The sequence below is a fragment of the Enhydra lutris genome, unplaced genomic scaffold, assembly GCF_002288905.1.
Source record: "Enhydra lutris kenyoni isolate GAN:26980312 unplaced genomic scaffold, ASM228890v2 scaffoldscaffold1, whole genome shotgun sequence".
In the NCBI taxonomy this organism is placed as follows: domain Eukaryota; kingdom Metazoa; phylum Chordata; class Mammalia; order Carnivora; family Mustelidae; genus Enhydra; species Enhydra lutris.
The window spans coordinates 58,606,600-58,628,406 of NW_019154085.1; the positions used below are offsets into that span (position 1 = coordinate 58,606,600).

Genomic DNA, 21,807 nt, shown 5'->3' on the forward strand with positions numbered 1-21,807 from the left:
GCATCATGAATTGGTTATTTGGAGAATATTGGTTCACTGAGCTATGCAGATCTTACAAATATTGACTATGATATAATGCTTAAAAATCATACTTAATATCATACTGATCTCATCATAAAAGTCTTTTAAGGATTGGGCTGTTGTCAAGCTTACTGTAACAGGTATACATTCCCCAAGCTTTTAATTTTCACTTGAAAACTTAAATTTTTTTCATGGACAACAAATCTTGTCAGTTATTTTGAAAGTGAAAGGCTAACTTCATTTGCTTTTGAGAATGTCTGAATAACCATAGCTTACATGTCAGTCATTCTTTCAAGTGAAAATGGCATTCCATTTCAAAAGTGACTAGTTCAGCTTGCAACTCAAACAGTTGAACCAGTGCTTTTCCCCAAGACAATCTTTGTACTTTGGTATGAACAGAATTTGTGTGTATTTCCTGTTTTATCTCACACAGTATTCAAAAGCTAATAACTCAGGAACAAAATTTAGTAAAATTAATAATTTTTGCTGTCAAATCAAGAAGATAGCTTAGGAGCCCCCCCCCCCCCCCCCAGGTATCCTATTTTTACTGAATGTGTGGCATTGAAGAGTACAGTGACTCCAGTTTAGTTCCATGGCCTCGATCATACTCAGGTGCCTGCAGTTTCACTCACTGTTGTTTGTGCGTCATCAGTATAAAGGCCAACAAAGTAAAAAAGGCAAATAACATCTAATAGTGTTGTAATAAGAGTTGACTCCATGGATTTCAGGGTCAGGGATTTGATCTTCCCCTACTTACTAGCTAATAAGTGAGCCAGTTACTGCTTCAGGGGTGCTCTAAGAAACGAGAATCCTGAATCAGAGAAAAAGATCTTTATTATACACAGCACAGCAAGCAAGAGCATTATTATTTGCTTTGGTCCCTCCTGAGGATGGGGAAGGGTAATGCAGTGAGACCAAGATGGATGCCTGCATATGCACTGAGTTGCATTAAAGGTGAGAAAGCCTGAGCTTGGGAGATTTATCATTTTATAGCAAGCAGTCAGCAGCCTTTTCCTTGTCCAAGGGAGACATTATCTTTCAGGTTTACCCCCTGCAAACACAATCCCGAAACTATCCCACGTAAATAACAGTCAGAGCCTTGTATTCTTGGCATATGCAGCAAAAATGTGCAGGGACACTCAGGGCCCATGTAGATTTCTCTCCCAAAAGTAGATCTCCTGCTGAGCAGAGAGCCTGATGTGGGCTCGATCCCAGGACCCTGGGATCATGACCTGAGCTGAAGGCAGAGGCTTTAATCCGCTGAGCCACCCAGGCGCCCCAGTTACTTTTCCTTCTATTGAAATAATGTCATGCTGTAAGAATACTTTAACATCTCCTGAGGAATCCTTATTTATGCCAAGAAGTCGTATTGCTTATTCCTCAGTCCTTTTCACATTTATTAAATAATTGTTCTACATCTTTATCCTTTATGTTGTTGTTGTTACATAAATCAACCCATTTATTATGGGCTAGCACTGTTTCAAATGGTGGAGCTCCTACTGGTCTTTCAACTATTTCAGTCTGCAGACTTTACGGTGATGGCAGAAGTGGTGTTATAGGTCCAGGCACCACCATTTTCCCACAGGAACCACAAGGCCAGATCCCCAAAGCTCATCTTTTCACATTGGTTTTGCCGTAGAAAGAGCTAGTACACTTGGCATGCTGGTTTTTTTCAATCTTCACCATTTTCCCAAGGTGGGGCACCAGAACAGGTCCTGTATTTACCAGTGATTCCAACCCTCTTGGTGTGTTTAGCCATGTCACCACAAACTAGATCTGAGCCTAGAGAGCTATATCCTTAGACCTGAAATCATAGTACCTATATATTGCTCCTGGTTATTTCTCTATACCTCTTGTATTAAGTCTAGAACTGAATTCTTATTCTAATCTGTTAAAGATAGTGTGGTGCCTGATACATTTCCTGGGGTATCCACAGAGCTCCAGACCTATAAAATGCTACATACTGTGTATTCTTTCTGATAATTTTTAAAGGCATAAGAATATTACGGGATCTGAAATCAACAGTAAGACAACCACGTAGCTTCATTTAACCACAGAATCTCCAGCTGGCATTTTCCCCAATATTGTATTTTAACAAGCTCTTAATGGATTTGTAGTCTCCTTAAAGATATTTTATAGAATTTGGTGGGGGGGAGGCATGGAAGGCTCACCTAATTTTTCATTTGTACCTAATTTGTTATACTTAGGCAGTCTTGCCGTGTTATGAAACCTGTTTTTTCCTGAAAGATTTTTTTCTATCCAAGATGGATATCTTTTGTTTTCTCTCTCCCATTTTGTTTACATGTAGTGGTGTTGTGATTTTTGTATTGCAACTTAATTTTCATCTTAGTAATTCCGTATCAGATAGGTTTACACACATTATTTCTACCCCTAATTGTCTGTTTAACATTAGGAACAGTATGTCTCCCTCTACATTGCATCCACATAATGTTGCAGGGGCTCACTTACTTGTCCATATTCCTTCAGTGTGTCATCTGGAATTTACTTCTGCTGGATGGCCAGATAGCTGCAGTAACTCTTGCTTTCCTTCTTGCTGCAGCTGATGAAACATTCTCTTCTCCTCTTGTCTTGAGGACAAAGTGGTAACTTTTTTTCTAAAGCTGAATCTAAAACTCTCTCCTTCCTACTTTTTTTCTATTTCTTTTTGACATGAAGAAGATAATACATCTTGGCATTTTATTGCCCTTTGTCAGACCTACAGTTTTGTTTTGAATTTTACTATTCCAGGAAAGTGTAATCTCACTTTCTTTAAGGTTTTATCTTACCCTAAGATCTTCTGATGCTAAGGAGAACATCCTAGTATTTTAAAAGGAAAATGAAGGTTAGAAGTATGAACCATATTTGAGGAAAAGGTAATTAGGTTATGTTTTAAAACTTGGTCTACAGTAGACAACACAACAAGTGAAAAGGTATTGGATCAAAAGAGATGAGTGATTATAAAGAGAGAAGGGAGGCCTGCAAATATAGACTGTAGAAAATGAAAACTCAGTAGATTTGATGTGACAATGAATGGTAAGAAAAGTATATAATGAGAGAAGAACAGTGTACCCATGTCTAAACCTTAGAGAATGCCCACATGTATGGCCTTGGTCAGGGGGCAATGCAAATATCAAAGCTTAAGAAGAAACCTAAATATGTTATACGGTAGCCTCCAAAAAAAAATGTTTCAAGGAGGATATGGTCAGTAGTGTGAATACTGTCAAATCAGCAGTGAACAGAATGACAGCTTTAGGAAAAGCCAATGGATTGGTGATTAAGACTGGAAAATTACGGTGAAAGCTCAGAAAAATGAAGGAATTTTTTTAAAAAGCAAAAAAAAAAAACCCTGAGTTTGGGAGTTGGAGCCTCTGTATGAAGAATGAATACCTAACCAGCTCTCTACAAATAGTATTAACTGTGGAAACATACACAGGAACAACTCCCTGAGGAACTGGACACTGAACTTTGCATATTTTAGAAAGGAGTCAAATGTGGAGCAAGTAGTCACCTCATAGTAAATTACTGATTTTCTGTAGTTCTGTCCTGAGAGTGGTCATAGTTGCAGTGGCTGAAATTGCAATAGAAAGCCCACCCTCATTCTGGCTAGAAGAAACAGGAAGGAGAATGAGCTCAGAATAAGCATGGTCACCAGAGAGAGTGAAGGAGCCCAGGAGGAGAGAGCCAGAGAAGAAAGGACTCAGGCCAGGTCTCTGGCTGTCCCCTGAGGTCATGGATGTGCAGGGGCAAATAGGAAGCAGTTTGCAGCTAAGGCTTATAAGACAGAACTGATATCTGAATTGTCCTTCATCAGGTTAATTACCTGCAAAAACATTACCACCCTTGGCACCATGTAGCATAATGTCGCCACAACATATTCACAATGTTGAGAGTACAGCCCAAAGTTATTCAATACATGGAGAGTCAGTTCTGCCCAATTTCAACGAAACACACCAACCCTAAGTGGATCTACATAGTGAAATTGTTAGACAAGGGGTTTAAATCAGCTATGATTTAAAACCATAACTAAAACCGTAACTATGCCCAGTCCTCTATTAGGATATTGTTGGGGGAGTAGGAAGATAATTGAGGTTTTGAGAAGGATGGAATTAATGATAAGATACTCTCCATTGTCATGGTTAACTTCTAATAGTAAGTTTGAGAAATAAACAATGAAATTTCAGTTAAGAAACTATTACCAGGGGCACCTGGGTGGCTCAGAGGGCTAAGCCTCTGCCTTCAGCTCGGTTCATGATCTCAGGGTCCTGGGATCGAGCCCCACATCGGGCTCTCTGCTCAGCAGGGAGCCTGCTTCTTCCTCTCTCTCTGCCTGCCTCTCTGCCTACTTGTGATCTCTCTCTGCCAAATAAATAAATAAAATCTTAAAAAAAAAAAAGAAACTATTACCAGATTATTCTGACAGCAAGTGAACTGGTTTGGCAGAACTCGAGTAAGTCTATCTAGGTTATTTTCAAATGTAAATTTCTACTTGGACATTCTTGAGCACAAAAAAAGGCCATACCAAAGGTTTTTTTCCCAGGCAAAATTAAAACATCAAAACTTGGCTTATCACTGCTTCTCAGTGAGAAATGTATTTGTTGTATGACAGGTTTTAGAATCTTAAAATTAGTTTGTACTGGTGCGATGTGTAAATGTTACCGTTCTGTATCCACCTCACCGTGCTAACTGCTACTGAGCTGCCGTGGCAGCCAAGTCCTATACTTGAGAAGTTAAGAGCCTAGACTGATGAAGCTGGGGTTCCACTTGCAGCTACTCCATCTACTGGACTGTAGGCAAATTATTGGACCTCTTCAGAGCCTTATTAAAATCAAAGTATCTATTTCACAAGATTATGTGGGTTAAGTTAAATAATTAATAAATGCAAATTGCTTAAATAACAACTATTTTCATAAAGATATTTTCAGTTCAACATGGTAATGGTATAACATAAAATTTGTGGTTAATATTCGAAAAGGATTTTTCCAAGTCAGTTCATTTTAAATCTAGTGTTTGGAGAGTGGGACCAACTTTTGGTTGGTCATTTAAGGTATTCATTTTCTATTTTGCATAAAGAGGCATTCTCACAATTTGATATTTCTTCTTAAGAAAATAAATTCAGAAAGATGTGCAAAAGGAACCTAATGCACAGTTTCAAAAGACAGACTGTAGAAAAGTATTAATCTCTCTTAGCTTCAATTTAACTTAATAGAATTGAAATTATAGTCATTGTGACAGTACTGGTAAAGGATTTTAACTTTTTTTTTTTAAAGAATGTTTTATTATAGCATTGATAGTGATTTTTTGGGATTTACATTAAACCAGAGTCCTGTGAAGAACTTGGAAGTAATTGGGTATTTAATTTTATCCTTATATTGTTTATTTTCTTGCTGCTTCCTTCAGAACCCTGGAATGGGTCCCATTTTGCCTTGAAATTGTTCCTGCACTGGCAGTGGGTTTGCCTGGCGCACTGTGTCATGCCAAACAGACAAGACTTGTAGGATTTGTGTTCCTCTTTCTTTGCTAGGTTTTCAGTAATATTAATGAGGGTGAGAGAACCATGGATTTCACACAGCCACAAATTCTTATAAATACAGTTTTCTTATATTTTTTTATTTGCCTTTTGTCCTCGAGCTTTTTTTACTATGCCTTTATATTCTCATCAAATCTCTTTTTTGTAATTTTTTGGTCATTCTTTCCACCTTAATCTCTTCCTTGTCTCAGCCCTTTTCTCACTTTCTCCCTGTTTTAGCCATATTCAGTGCTTGACTTTACCCTAACATCTTTGTCTCAATGTATCTAAAACTGTTAAAAAATACTCAACCTCAGTTTCTTCTTTAACATTTCATTCTTCGTTTCAGTAATCTAAGTGATAAGTGAATTCTTGTTTTCAGATTGTTTTTCTACTGCTCATTTGTTTCTCCTTTTTTTTTTTTTTAAAGATTTTATTTATTTATTTGACAGAGAGATCACAAGTAGGCAGAGAGGCAGGCAGAGAGACAGGAGGAAGCAGGCTCCCTGCTGAGCAGAGAGCCTGATGTGGGGCTCGATCCCAGGACCCTGAGATCATGACCTGACCTGAAGGCAGAGACTTAACCCAGAGCAACCCAGGCACCCTTCTCCTTTTTCTTTTTTCTTTCTTTTTATTTTATTTCTGGGAAGAAGAGGGTGGAGGACATGCACGAGCAGGAGGGAGGGGCAGACACCCTGCTGAGTAGGGAGGCTGAATGCAAGGCTTGATGCCAGGACCCTGGGATCACGACTTGAGCGGAAGGCAGAGCTCTCTCCCTGGCTGAGCCACCCAGGCTCCCTATTTCTCATTTTTCTGTAGAAGACTTATCAAGCTAGTATTTATAACTCTTCCACAGTTTATATTTTCTTTACTAATCCATCCTGTCTCATCCTGGTTTATTTCTTGAATTACATTGTTCTAAGTAAGAGCATAGCTTTCTTTTCTGTCTTAAAAGTATAATTTTAGGGGTGCCTGAGTGGCTTAATCGGTTAAGCATCTGCCTTCAGCTCAGGTCATAATCTTGGGGTCCCGGGATGGAGTCCTGAATGGACTCCTGCTGAGTGGCGAGTTGGCTTCTCCCTCTCTCTTTGCCCCTCCCCCACATTCTTGCTCTCTCTCGCCCTCTCAAATAAATAAAATCTTTAAAAGTAAGTAAATAAAATCATAACTTTACCAAGCCTCATTCAGAAACAAAAGTATTGGCTACACTCAGTTTCCTAAGCCATCTAAAAATAAATATTCCTTTTGCATCAACCAAATTTTAGAGGGAATCTTTGGTATGAACACTGAAATAGAATGATAGTCATTGTTGTAGTTCAAAATGTGTCATTGCAGACTTACCACTTTATTTAGTGTTAGCCTTTTAAAGTTTAAATCCCATATAGGAGAGATACATTGTATTAATGAATGTAGTATTATCTTTAAAAGTTTCATAACAAAGTTTAATTTCCTAACCTCAGTTGCTTAAAATTTTTAAGACAAAACATAATTTTGAACTTAAATTTTATTGCATTTTCCCCTGCTTTATGGAGGTATAATTAGCAAATAGAAAATATATATATTTTCAGTTTACAATATGATATACTTTTTTAAAATTTATTATTTATTTGAGAGAGAGAGAAGGGCTGGGAGAGGCAGAGAGAAAGAGAATTTTAAGCACACTTCCTGGTAGTACTCAGTCTCATGACCCTGAGATCATGACCTCAGCCAAAATCAAGAGTCCTACAATGATACATACAGTGGGGTAGTATTAACTACAATCACCATGCTATACATGACTTCGTACATCTTCAGAACTTACTCATCCTGCATAACTGAAACTTTGTACTCTTTGACCAACATCCCTCCACCATTTCCCCCACCACCACTACCATCCCGAACCCTGGCAACTACCATTCTACTTTTCTACTCTGTAATTCTATGATTTTGGCTTCTTTACAGTCCACATATAAGTGAGATCATTCAATATTTGTCTTTCTGTGCCTGCTTCATTAGGATGATGTCCTCCACATCTATGTTGTCTCAAATGACATGATTTCCTTTTTTTTTTTAAGGTTGATATATTCATTGTATGTGTGTGTAATTTAGGGATACTGACCCTCCGCATAGTTGAAAATCTACATATAATTTTTGACTTCCCAAAAACATAACTACTAGTAGCCTACTGTTGACCAGAAGCCTTACTGATAACGTAAATAGTCGACTAACACATATTTTATATGTTATATGTATTATATACTGTATTCTTTGAATAAGATAAGCTATAGAAAATAAAATATTAAGAAAATCATAAGGAAAATACGTTTACAGAAGTATACTGTATATACTGAAAGAAATCTGCGTAGAAGTGGACCTGCACAGTTCAAACCAATGTTGTTCAAGGATCAACTGTATAATATTCCATTGTGTATGTGTGAATATATATATATATATATATATATATATATATCACACACACTACATTTTCTATATGTATTCATCTGATTATGGACACTTGGTTGAATCCATATTTTGGTAATTGTAAGTTTTCTTTATTTTTCAAATTGGTTTATAAAAGGCTTTCACTTTTAGTGCTAAATATTAAAAAAAAGGTAAGCATTGGTGGAAACCTACATTTCTTTCTTTTAAGATGTTCATATCTAACAGATCCTGGACTCCCAACACACACACACACACACACACACACACACACACACACACACAAAGTTTTCCATTATCTTTGCATGAAGAATAAATCTGGTTTGGGACTAACAAAAATATTAGCCACTTTTTCTTTTCCCTCCTTAAATATCATTGCATATTCAACTGGCCCTGGAACATATATTTTTTTATATGATACCCATCTATGAGAAACTTAAATTGATTTACACTAAAACAAAATTCTCCCAATTCACATAAGAGGCAATTTAAGGAATCATTTCACAACATCTTTCAACTGTTTTAAATGGGTTTATCTTAATGATTTAGTTGAATGACTTATCCAGCGCCATAGTGGAAGTGTAAATGAAAAGTACGACGTGTAAAGCTCTTATTTCAGTATTCATTCCACAAGTTCGGCATTTCCAAACTAGTACTTGGAACAGTTTATAATGTTAAGTATTTTAAGTTTTAGTACCTCAAAATAAACTCATTTGTTGAATGATTTAACGTTTAAAGTCTCCTAAAATATAATGTTCAAAGTTCCCTTGCTTTCTTATTTGAAGTTGAAGTAGCTTCAGCTTCCTGCAGTGCAGGGTCCGCTTGGATAATAGTTGAGAATAGAAAGAAAAATACAAGTTATCTCTTTTAATGTTTACTTACTCTCTGGGATGCTCTATGAACTGCGTGGTCTTTATTAAGTAAATTAATTTAGCATTGAAAAGCAAGTCTTGAGTTTCTGGGGATAATGTTGGAGTTGCCATTGACAACACTAATTCTACATCTTTTGAAAAATAAAAGACTGTTTTCAGAAAGTTGTGTCAAATAGCTACAGTGGAAAATAGCATTGATGCATTATACCCATTCTAGATAAACCTTGCTTCCCAGTGTCAGAACTGCTCACCATTTTTGTCATTTGTTGAACTAACATGTTAAAAGATCCCTTTTGAAATTTTTTGGGGGGATGCTGGAGACCAGAAATTTTCATTCAGACTATATCAAAAGATTTATTTGGTATAAATGATAGAAGATGCAGTGTATTGCTTAGTACAATTGTAATGTTTTTCTTCAACAACAATAATAGTAATAGTATGCAGGGGCTGTGTTCCTAATCCCAAAAAAAGTTGAAGACCTTAAATTTACGTACTTCATGGAAATTTCTCAGTAAGAGAGTCCTACCTTTACCCCCTATCATTACACCTCAGGAATCTTTTCCAGATAAATTCACCCACACAAGTTATCAAATTTAAATGTCAGAGGGCCACCTGGGTGGCTCAGCCTGTTAAGCGGCTGCCTTCAGCTCAAGTCATGACCCAGGGTCCCGGGATTGAGCCCTGTAAGGGGCTCCCTGCTCAGCGGGGAGTCTGCTTCTCCCTCTCCCTGCTGCTCCCCTCCAGCTCCTACCCTTACTCGTGCATGTACCGCACTTTCTCTCTCTCAAATAAATAAATAAAATCTTTTTTAAAAAATCTAAATGTCAGAGTAGTAGGTTGACACAGGTTATTTGCCAAACCATAAAAAGTCTGTCATTCTTTTCCTTCCTCTTCCTTCATCTCCTCATCTCTACTCCCACCCCCTTTGTTTTTAAGATTCCTTTAACAATGAGAAGCAATCATTTCAGGTATTGATCCCCAAATGAGTACTTTGGAAAATGGAATAGTCTTTATGACTTTCTGTAAATATCTTCATTTAAAGGTTAAAATTACAGAGCACAGCTTGAACATCGCAGGTTTGAGCTGAGTGGGTCTGCTTCTATGGGGGATTCTTTTTTTTAATAAATACAATACTGTAAATGTATTTTCTCTTCCTCCTGATTTTTGTAATAACATTTTCTCTAGCTTTGTTACAAGAATACAGTATATAACATACAAAATATGTGTTTCTATTATGTGAAAGGCTTCTAGTCAATAGTCTATTGGTAATTTTTTGGGGAGTCAAAAATTACACATGGACAGGCGACTGGGTGGCTCAGAGGGTTAAGCCTCTGCTTCAGCTCAGGTCATGATCTCAGGACCTGGGATCAGCCTCGCATTGGGCTCTCTGCTTGGCAGGCAGCCTCCTTCTCCCTCTCTCTCTGCCTACTGCTCTGCCTACTTGTGAGATCGATCTCTCTCTCTCTCTCTCTCTCAAATAAAATCTTTTTAAAAATTACACATTGATTTTATATATGGGGTTGACACTTCTAATTCCACATAGTTCAAAGGTCAACTGTACTTCTTTTTGGTTCTTTCTGGCTCCTAATAAAATAATTTTGTTTCATACTGAGAATTTCTAATAGTAGATTTTTAAAGGAGACTAGTCATTTCATTTAATCATATTTTATTTTGATGTAACATTAAGTTGTCAAGTGTTTCTGTCCTCTTAATTTTACCTTTTCTCTAATTATACAGATTTAATATAAATATAATTTAATATATTATAATTTAATGTATTAAATTTAATATATAATATAAAATATAATATATAATATGATTTAATATACAATATAATATAGATAATGTAATATGATATAATTTTTTTTAAGATTTTATTTATCTATTTGACAGAGACCACAAGTAGGCAGAGAGGCAGGCAGAGAGAGAGGAGGAAGCAGGATCCCTGCTGAGCAGAGAGCCCCATGCGAGGCTCGATCCCAGGACCCTGAGATCATGACCTGAGCTGAAGGCAGAGGCTTAACCCACTGAGCCACCCAGGCGCCCCAATATGATATAATTTATTTAATATATAATATATAATTTATTGTATAATTATATATAAATAATATATGTTTTATAATATATATTTATATTATGTTATTATATATAACTATGTAATATAATTTATATATAATGTCTTTTAATATATTTATATATTAAATATATTTATATATTTTATATATTTATATAATTTAATAATTTTTTTAAGTATACTCTATACCCAATATGGAGCTTGAACTCATGACCCTCAAGATCAAGAGTCACGTGCTCTGCTGTGTGAGTCAGCCAGGCACCCCTTAATAAAGTATATATATAACATATATAATATAGTTTGTTTTCATACTTGTGTCATCCTGAATGGTTAGCTGTCTTAAAATGTTGCCTTTTTTCCTAGTCCACACTAAAATCCATTGAGTATTTAAATGTACATAACAGTAATGAAAAACCTTGTATACTCCTTTTAAAAACAAACTGACTGTGAAAATATCTTCTAACGTGACTGCTTTGCAAGCTCAGTAAAGTGCTTTTAATCCAGAAGAAGACATGGCCTAAATGTTTTCCAGACAGAAAGCGTGCAGCAGCAAATGGTATTTATTTTACTTTAGTGTGACAACATAAAGTATATAAAATCACAAATTGTTTGGGTTGCCGAGATTTTATTTTACTAATTAAAGGAATACTGTATTTTAGAAATGTTAAGCAAACACTCTTAAGAAAAAACTAGAAGAGTAAAGCAATAAACTGAAATAAATTATTAATTTTTTTAAAAAATTGGAATCAAGGCTTTTTCTTAACAAATGAAACTCCTAAGAAACTGAAAGAACTTAAAGCAAAATTAAAAGGGGTTATACTCAGATGATAAGAAACAGTGAGGTAAAATCATCAATTTTAATAATGGCTACAATAACCTTAAATCTTAAAAAGTCGCTAAATACAAATGTCCATGGTTTTAGTTTGAACTTAAATAAGACCTATAAAGTTTTGGTAGACTTATAATTTATAAAGACATCTTCAAATCTTTGAATTTATCAGTTTGTGTCTTTAGAAGATACACAAAGTTTTCTAGGTATGATTAACGATTTTTTTAAAAAATCCAAACCATGCAGTGGATTTATTACATGTTCTTTAATGTTGACTTTTAAGTGTCAGAATAAATGTAATACCAGAATAAGCCACAGGGTGGGAGTGAAAGGCAAGAACTTAGCTTCAGAAAGTAGCTTAAATACATCGTTGTGCTATCTTTAAAATGCTTGTTAAATACTAAGGTGCTGTAGCTTGGTTTTCTTTCTTCCTCTAAATATAGCTGCATTCCTCAGCAAAGAATATGTAACAAAATACAAAAACATTGATTTAAACATATAGGCCAATAATGGGAAAGAAGTAATTGCACATACATACAGGTTTTTTCCCTAGTTGCTGGTAATGCCAGGTGCTTGATAATCAAAGTAACAATTTCAATCAGTACTTGAATTTGAAAGTTCTTGAATTGTCAGTACTGGAAATAGTAATTACAGAAGTTACCAGAAACACTTCTTGTCTCCATCCTATTTTTCTACCTTAATTTTCCTATTTCCTGATTGTTCTCATTTAAAGAAAAAAAAATCTATGTATATCTATAAGCTACCTAAATATACTTTTCCATGAGGAAGATGAATTTTCCATTGTATTTTCTGTTAACCCATTCTCATTTGAGTTTAGAAGCAATTTAAAGTGGTGATTATTTTGTATCTTTAAGGTAAGAAGACAAGAGGTTTCTTCTCCTAGAAAAGAAACTTCACCAAGGAGTCTTGGCATTCCTTTATTCCATGAAAGGTAGTTCTATATCTTTTTTTGCCAACTCTAAATATCATGAATTTTGAAATATATTTTTATTTTATATTTTTAAACTTTGAAATTGTAACAAAATAACAGCCCTTTAGAACTAGAAGAGACCAACCCAAGGCTCCTCCAGGTTAAAATGACATATGTGAGTCATACAGTGAATAGCAGAGATGGATTTAAAAACTAAATTAAAGCTCTCATATTTAATAAACAAAGTATTATGCCACATTATTTTATATGGACAGATTTTAATGTAAAATGAGGAACATTTAATTTTCTTCTATTTAAAATGCTTACTGAGAACAAAAATCAATACATTGAAATTTCTAACGTGAGAATGAGACAACCAGCAAAAGTGTGATTTATGAACAAGTAGATATGCTAGTCTGTGCTACATGTATGTATCAGAACTTTTTCTTTTTTTTTTGGGGGGGGGGGTATTAGAACTTTTAATTTGTTGCTTACTTTGTACCTTTGTTCCTGGTTCTCCAAACATTAAAGTAATTCTTTGGGACATTTTCTAGGATTTTAAAATAATTTTTTTTTTAACTTTAACCTTTCAGTAATTATGGTATATAAAATGGTGCTATTTAAGTTTAATAATGATTTAAAAATATTTGAAGATAAAGCTTTATATTTTAAAATATTTATTTTTAGGGCTTATATAGAGAAGACTTTCCAGGATCTAAAAGAAGAATTTCATAGATTATGCATGCTAGCAAAAGCACAAAAAGACCACTTAAGCAAACTTAATATACCAGCCACTGCAACTGGTAAGGTTTGATTTAACACACAGTAATATTAATTTGATTGACTTAAATTTATTTCTTTTTGTTTGTGAAAATATTTCTAAATGCTTATTAAGTGCTAAGGATCTGCATTTTGCACCTCCCACCACTTATAATGGGTAAGTGCTGTTTAAGTTCTGTACTGTATTACATTATCTAATGATTGGCTTTTTTTCTTTATTGTGTGTGGGACTTTATAGAATGAATTGAGTAATGTAATTACTAGTCATCTGAATGAGAAGTCCCACCTTGGAAGAAGTACAAAACAAATATAGAAAGTCTTTCTCAAGGTTTTCAGTTGCTATTTGGGGGTTTAATTAAACATTAATTCATAGGTTAGTAAGCAACCGTGAACTACCATATATAAGCTAAGTAAAATTATAACATCAGGTTTGTTTTTAACTTCTGCTTGAAAGTTGATTGAACACTATGGATTTTTATAATTCGGTTTCAGAAATAAACATTTCACATTTCATGAGGCCAGTTCTGTTGGAGATATGAAGTACAAATTTAGTATAAAATATAACTTAAAAGGAACATCTGTCTTACACATGTGTTAGAGTGTGTGTTTTAAAACCTTTAACCTTTCCTAAAACCCCATCCTGGTATTTGCTTCAGTCGTTCATATGAATAGCAAAATGTCAGGGATTGAATCTGGCTACCAAGCACTTCTGTAAACAAAAGAAAGGTAAACTGATCATTTAAAATGATAAATTCTCCCTTACCTTTGTGATTTGAGATATTCTGCTTACCATTCCCAAGAGATGTGATTTACAGTTTTCACTCTGAAAGATGTTGCAGCAGTGCTGTTACCCCTTTAATTAAAGATCACTTTCCATTTCTAACAGTTCTTATATCTGGGCTATTTAGAAATCATTTTATAGTGTAAATTTACTTTTTGCATACTACTACCACTTTATTTTCAGAAAAGGTACACAGTGTGGTAGAGAAGCAAAACAGTCTGTGTAGACCGACATCATTTATTTCTTCCCCTTTCCCTTCTCCCTCCCCTAAAAGAACTCTGATTCTTTCACCTGAATCTTTGTCATTTTCATGAGAAATTGATCTTTTGTGTAGACTCAAGGCAAGAAGAATTTTTTTTTTTTTAAAGATTTTTATTTATTTGACAGACAGATCACAAGTAGGCAGAGAGGCAGGCAGAGAGGGGAGGAGAAGGAGGCAGGCTCCCTGCTGAGCAGAGAGTCCGATGTGAGGCTCGATCCCTGGATCCTGAGATCATGACCCGAGCCGAAGGCAAAGGCTTTAACCACTGAGCCACCCAGGCGCCCCAAGAAGAATTATTTTTATTTAAAATGTACTAGCTATAGAGATGCAGTACATAGAATTCATAAACATTGTTTTTTTAACATCAGCATCTTTTCAAAACATTGTAATGGTGATATATTCATTGTTACACAGAGAACCTACCCCATTATCAATGGCTTAATACTTTGACCATTTTTAAATTGCACAGGTCTAAATCTGAGTATGTATCTGTCAACCAGGACACTGAGTGTTTAACTTCAGTTTCTTCCCCACTAAAAGTGCTTCCTAATGTTATTTTTATGTTTTATATTAAACATGTCACAAATAATAAATACAACATTATTCTTGAAATATTCTAGATCTGTGTCCCACAGACTCCAGGAAGTTTTGCTGGGTCCAAATAAAAAACAAAATATTAAGTAGTATTCTGGTAGTAGTAGGTCAAAAAGGGAAAGAAATATTTTGGGAAAAGATGACTATTCAGACTTTATAAGGATGAACATTACATTGAATAAAAATTTAAAGAAACCACTTCAAATGTGATTTGCATAATACAGCTGGAAATTAGCATTATTGTCCCCATGTTATTTTTTGTGAAAATTTGACTTTCACTTCTAGATAAATAAACATATAATTCATGAAAATTGCTGAGTTAGTAGAATTGTACAGTTCCTTTTCCATTTTTCTTCTCATTCACTTACAGCAATAATCTTGTGAAGGGATAAAGATAAATGTATGTTTAAGCAAATGTGGCTTCATAAAAAGTATTATTTGGTCCATAAGGAGGGTCCTATTTCAGGAGAGATCACGAGAGTAGAATATAGGATTACAGGTTACAAACAACCATCAGATCTTTTTCTTTTGTCAGTATGTAAGGTAATTAAACCAAGAAGTAGTCTAAATGGACAGCCTGTACTTAAAATTTGGAAATCTAAAAATGTTTCTCATTTTGGTTTTTTTTTCCTTGCAAAGATAAGTGTTCTTGAAATAAACAAAATAGAAAAGCAATTTGCTCCCCCTGATCATGTTTCTCAGTGTCAGGATGACAAGTACTTTTCTGTACCTCATTTAATTTTTTTTTTTTTTTTAGTAACTCATTGCTGAAACAGATTAGTTCAGAAAATTACTTTAATGTGGCTGAAGTATGCCTGCTAGCTATACAAAAAGAAAATACCTGCTTTATTTTAGCTGTTTTGAGTTTTCCAGGTTTTATTCACAAGGGGGATAATTCAGCTACTGGAAAAGAAATTCAGAACATATTTCTATCATTTTGGAGGCTCTTCTGTACATATAGAAAGCAACATTTTGGATTTAGCTTAGTGGTTCAGACCACAGGCTCTAGAATTAGGTTGCCTGGGTTCCAGTGTCAGGTCTACCACTCACTCATTAGCTGTGAAGCCTTAGAAGTAATCTCTTCATGTCTCAGTTTCTTCACATGTAAAGTGGGGATACTGTGGTGCCTACCGTGTGATTATTTTGAGTAGGAAATGAATTAAGGCGTATACAGTGATTATAAAGTGCATGGCACATAGGAGTGCTATTAATATTAATAGCTGTCACCAGCAGCAGCAGAAGGTTCTTCATCATTCTTCCTGTTCTTGTGAACATCATTTTGCTAAGTATTTCCTCCTCACTGTTAGAGAATTTGGTTACCTCAGCAGTTGATTTTCCTGATTTGTTTTTTGCAATTAGCAAATGTTACCTACAAAGAAAGTACTGTTTCCTAGAATTTCCTGCTACTGTTATGTCTACTATCAAGAAAAATAACTAGAGTTAATGGACTTTAAGACACCTCCAAGGACAAAGAAATCCTGCCAAACAGTTGAGCTTGGTCTCAGTGACTGTACCACTCCCAGTCACAGACAGGTTATCTGGTGAATGTAAATTGTCATACTGTGCTCTGTTGGGAGCAGAATACAAATTCATTTAGAATACATTTATTGAGGGCATTCTGTGTGCCAGGCACTGGACAGGGTAATGGGGTTAAGTGAGAGACAAAACATAGTTGAAGATCTTAAGAAACCTACTTTAATGGGAGAAAGAACAGTATACTTAGAAACATAATGCAAGGTGTTTAACCCTCAGGGCACCCAAGAATCATGCCCAAAACAGTCTTGGGGAGCCAGAGCTGTGAGAGAAATTAATGTCTACACCAAGAAATGAGGGACAAATAAGAGTTAGGTAAAAAGTAGTTGGAGAGGACACTTCAGTCGGTCTGCACAGTGTGTACACAGGCCCAAAGGCAGGAAAGCATGGCTATTTTGGAGAACTGTACAAAGTTCCCCACCATTAGTTTGGTGAAAGGTAAGAGCATGGAGAGGCGACCAGGGGCTGGTCATGAACAGTTCTATATGACTTTTCTGAGGGATGAGGCTTTGGAGAGCCATGAAAAGATTTTATTAGAAAGGTAACATGACCAGATTTGTATTTCCAAAAAAAAAAAATAGAGAGCAATGTAGAGAATGGATTAGATATTAGCTAAATTTAGAGGCAAAGAAGCAGTTCAGAGGCTGTTGTAAACGAATAAGATGGTATGTACTAAAGAGAGGTAGTATTTAAGAAGGTAAACCAAAGAAGTTTGTTGCACTGTACTACCATCATGACCAAGCAGAAAATATCTCGTGTTGGAATGTGCTGTGGCAAAAGATGGAAAGGTGAATGAGACTGTAAGGACCAGAGGGAAAGGAACTGACATTTGTTAAGTGCCTACTAACCTGGACAGAATTGTGCTGGGGGCTCGCTGTTTCAGTCAGTGTCCTTGGGAAAGCTTCATTTTGTGAAGGTTCAACTTCTCTGGTGACTGCCTTTTTAAAGTGATTTTTTTTTTTTTAAATTTCTACCTTTCGTCCATTTAATGAAAATCACACATTACCAATCTCCAGCCTTAACTGTCTTCTTGGGTAAAATTATGGAGCACAGTTTAGCTTTTTCTGATGTCTCAGGATCGTCAACATGGAGAGTGCTTTGATCATTGTTTTTTTGCATCGAGAAATGTTGCTCTTACTGGCCCTACACCAGAGTATAGTGTTTTCTGAGTTGTTATATCTGCCTTTTTGTTTTTCTTGTCTCCTCTTATGCTTTTAGCTCTTGTTGATAGCTATATCTGTCTTCAACAACTCCTATCCCTACCTTTTAATTTGCTGCTTCTAACCAGCTCTGAGCTAGGGAAATATCATCAAGCTTGTTAGAATAAATCTAAAAAGAGAATAAGAGCAAAATGCATGTATCTGTGGGCCTTTTGGCTCTAATTCTGACTCCTCAGAAGCTCTATTTACTTACTTTCTAGCTTTTGCCAGTGTCCTAGAGAGCTGAATTTGTTCTAGAGAGCTGAATTTGTTCAAGAAGCAGCTTCTTGTTAAATGAGCTGCATAGGCCATGGTATCCTACCTGATACCTACCTACTAGCTTCAGAGGTCTGTATGTAAAATGAGAGAATTATGTATTCACATACTGTTTTCTGAACATGCATCCCAAAATTTCATCCTTCCTTTGCCTCTGCTGTCTTCTTTTTCCCCTACCCCCACCACTGCTAGTCCCTCACATAAGGATTATTGACAGTACACACAATGGCTAAATTGATTGGTGAAACACTGTGGCACACAGCGATATTAGGGGTAATAAATGGCTAATCCACGTAAATTCTTAACCTGTCTAATGTTACATATGCCTAGTAAGGATTTTCCTTTTTAACAACTTATTTGTCTGAGCAAGCTCACAGTTGCAGCTTCCATTACTGACAAAATGTTTAAATGTATACACTACAAGCAAATGTTTTTTTAAGCATAGAGCAGGATAACTGTGAAAAAGATGCAAAGCTTACAGCAAAAGACCTAGGAAAAGACAAAGTAGTTTAACTGTGACTAATAAAGTACGTTCCAGTTCACCCACTGGAGACTGCTAATATGCCTGTGGAAGATGGTAGCAATTGTAAAAAAAATCCCAGTTGTCTTCAGTTGCTGTAAAAACCAATAGAAAAAATAATGCTCATCTGTCCAAAGCTAATTGAACGTTCAGATTTTTAAGAATGATTGGAATGCAACTGTTTTCCTTTTGTGTTCTTTTCCCTGCAGAAACACAGTGCTCTCTCCCTATACAGTGTACGGATAAAACAGATAAACAAGAAGCACTGTTTAAGCCTCAGGCTAAAGATGATATAAATAGAGGTGCACCATGCGTCACATCTGTCACACCAAGAGGACTGGGCCGAGATGAGGAAGATACCTCTTTCGAATCACTCTCTAAATTCAATGTCAAGTTTCCACCTACGGACAATGACTCTACTTTTTTACATAGTACTCCAGAAAGACCCAATATCCTTGGTCCTGTCACATCTGAGGCACTGTGCCAGGATAAATTTAATATGGAGTTCAGAGACAACTCGGGAAACTTTGTTAAAACAGAAGAAACTTTATTTGAAATTCAGGGAATTGACCCCATAGCATCAGCTATACAAAACCTTAAGATAACTGACAAAACAAAACCCTCCAGTCTTGTGAACACATGTATCAGGACAACTCTGGATAGAGCTCCGTGTTTGCCACCTGGAAACCGTAATGCATTATATGTAAATACATTACCACTTCAGGACCCGTCTGATGCACCTTTTGCTTCACTTGATTCCCCGGGAAAAGCTATCCGAGGACCACAGCAGGTAACCATTTTGCATTAACAGATATATTATGTGTGAACACACATTTTGCCATACATGCACAGAAATGCATCTTTTTTAGGTTATCAGTCATCCTTCTTAAACTAATGACTAGCTACAGTTAAGGGTTCTAATAAAAAAAAAAAAAAACCAGGTTCTGTAATAAATGACATGAAATTAGAAGCTGAATATGGTAAAGTTCTATTATAAAGTACCTTAAAATGTAGGGCACATTTTAAAATATATGTCAGCTTTATCCATACCTAGTGTGTGTTGCTTTCTTAGTCCCTTATTCAAAGCTTTTTACTCAGCATCAGTGTTATAGTAGGATTCTTTGTTAAATTTCATACTGTGAAACAAATGGTATTTTTTTATTAAAAAGTTTGTGTGTGTCATTTCCCTCTTTACAAGAATGCATGTTTTTCATAAGTAAATAATTGTATCGTGTATTCCTATTTATCAGAATAAGTGAACTGTCTTTCATCTAATATTTCCATTACATTTTCTGTCATACAGTATGTAAATCTGTAGGGTTTGGTTTTGATTTCTAATCTGGCAATGAACATGCAGCCTAATATATTTTTTAAATAGTCTCTACATATGTATGATTTTAATCAAACACTTCAATGTTTCTAAAGCTCACAGACTACTCACAGCCCCCCAGTCTACTACTACCCTCCCATTTATCCAGGTTCTATCACAGAATGATGCTCTTAGTTTAAAAAAAAAAAAAAAAGTGAAAATTAGTGCCTGAAAGCAAATGAAAAATATATAATTGTTACAATAAGCAGAAGCTTGTGAAAATACAGAAGGGTGTAAATATCTCTGTAATTTGCACACATTTGTTTAATTTCTCTTTGCCTTTAGATAATTTATTTTTTAAAAAATCCAACAATTTGATGAATACCCTTTGGCTTTCTAAGTACTGGTATAGGTTACAGACTTTTAAATCAGCATACAAAGGAGGCAGTAGTCAAGCTGTGGTATTTTAGTAGTGAGGAAAACTAGGCATCTCTGACAGTAAGCTTTAATTATAAACTCACTTGTGTTCTACATTGTGCCTTATTTCACATCATAGTCTCAGTTATAGTTACTACTAAATGAAACAAATTAAACAATTTCTTTTATTACAAGTAGAATTCCTGTGGAGCTGTGAAGTAGATCAGTTCTAATGCTTGTTACTTTTTTCCCCATTATATCTCTTGCTTGTTCTTTTACTAGTTAGTCTGTGCATTCATGTTTCAGTAGATGGCACCCTGCATTGTGCATTTGCTTTCTATGCCACAGCAAGGGAAACAGCTGGTATGTGATTACAACTTGATGGAAAAGTATTCAGCTTAAAAAATGCAGGAGAATTGGTGTTGAGCTGTCACAAGACATGGGGCATAAGGTTAGATAATTGATATTTTGGCAGAAAAGGCAAAGAAATTAGTTTGTTTTGAAGGCCATGTTGCAGTTTAGGATTGAAAGAATATTTCTTAATTTTTAAAAACATTTTGCCATTTTATTTGTATTAATAAAGCTAGTATGATAAATACAAAATTCTTGAATTGTTAGTAATGATGAAGACAAGTGAAAAATTTGGGTTGCGTATTTCAGATTTTTATTTTATATCAATCACCACTACTACTTTTTTATACATTCAGCTATCATAAGAAAGCCTAAAGTATATCTGCTTATTTTTGCTCTGTGTAATTTTCTTTTCTTCCTACTTTTGCTGAGTCAGTGAGTGGGGTCCCAACTGAATTCTATGAAAGGATCAAATCTGAACCAGTAACTCGTAATAGAGAAGGGTAAACATGGGCTTTAAAGATAAATTGGCGGTAGAAGATTGGCTTACCAAATTTAGAAGCTAAATTGCTTCTAAGCTTTTTTCTTACTATTGTATAGATCTTAATAAGAATTATCTTTAATGGAACAATTTTTTATTTATGTCCATATCAGTTTCCCATTAAAGTGATGCATATTAATCACTTGTACTTTTTGTTTAAACTGCAAGCAGTAAAATTTAAATATAATTAACTCTAACTTATTTTTGCATACATACTCACAGTTATTACTGCTGCTTTTAAACATATTTTCTAAAGAAAATGATCTTAAATTTTAAAATAAATATTTTTAATATTACTATTTTTTGTGATAAAATTGTCACTTCTTAAAAAGGGAATTGAGTCAATGTTATTATAAGCCTCTGCTCTAATATTTGAATGTATCTCGGTGCCTAGACAGACTTTGTATATTTACACCAACTGTACGCAGCTGTCCAGTAAAATGTTTATAAGAAGACAGTGATGTCGTGAAACTGAAATGCTTCAATTAGTAATACACTGTTTATTGTAAATGATTGGTTAACTAGAATGAAAGAGATTGGTTAAGGGAATGAGAACTAACACTGTATCAGGTGTTGGACTAGGCTGTCACTTT

General features: G+C 35.2%; 1 protein-coding gene across 12 annotated transcripts in view; it reads left to right on the forward strand.

Moving 5' to 3' along the window:
* Positions 1-21,807, forward strand: part of LOC111152126 (TRAF family member associated NFKB activator) — an 85,895-nt gene that overhangs the window by 62,221 nt on the left and 1,867 nt on the right. For 11 of the 12 annotated variants that reach the window (XM_022510474.1, XM_022510804.1, XM_022510725.1 and 8 more), the window contains 3 exons: positions 12,596-12,672; positions 13,339-13,454; positions 18,806-19,386. In XM_022510474.1, coding sequence (XP_022366182.1) covers positions 12,596-12,672; positions 13,339-13,454; positions 18,806-19,386 — 774 coding nt within the window. Of the gene's footprint in view, positions 1-12,595; positions 12,673-13,338; positions 13,455-18,805; positions 19,387-20,608; positions 20,686-21,807 lie in introns of all 12 variants that reach the window. The other variant, XM_022511273.1, reaches the window with a different exon arrangement.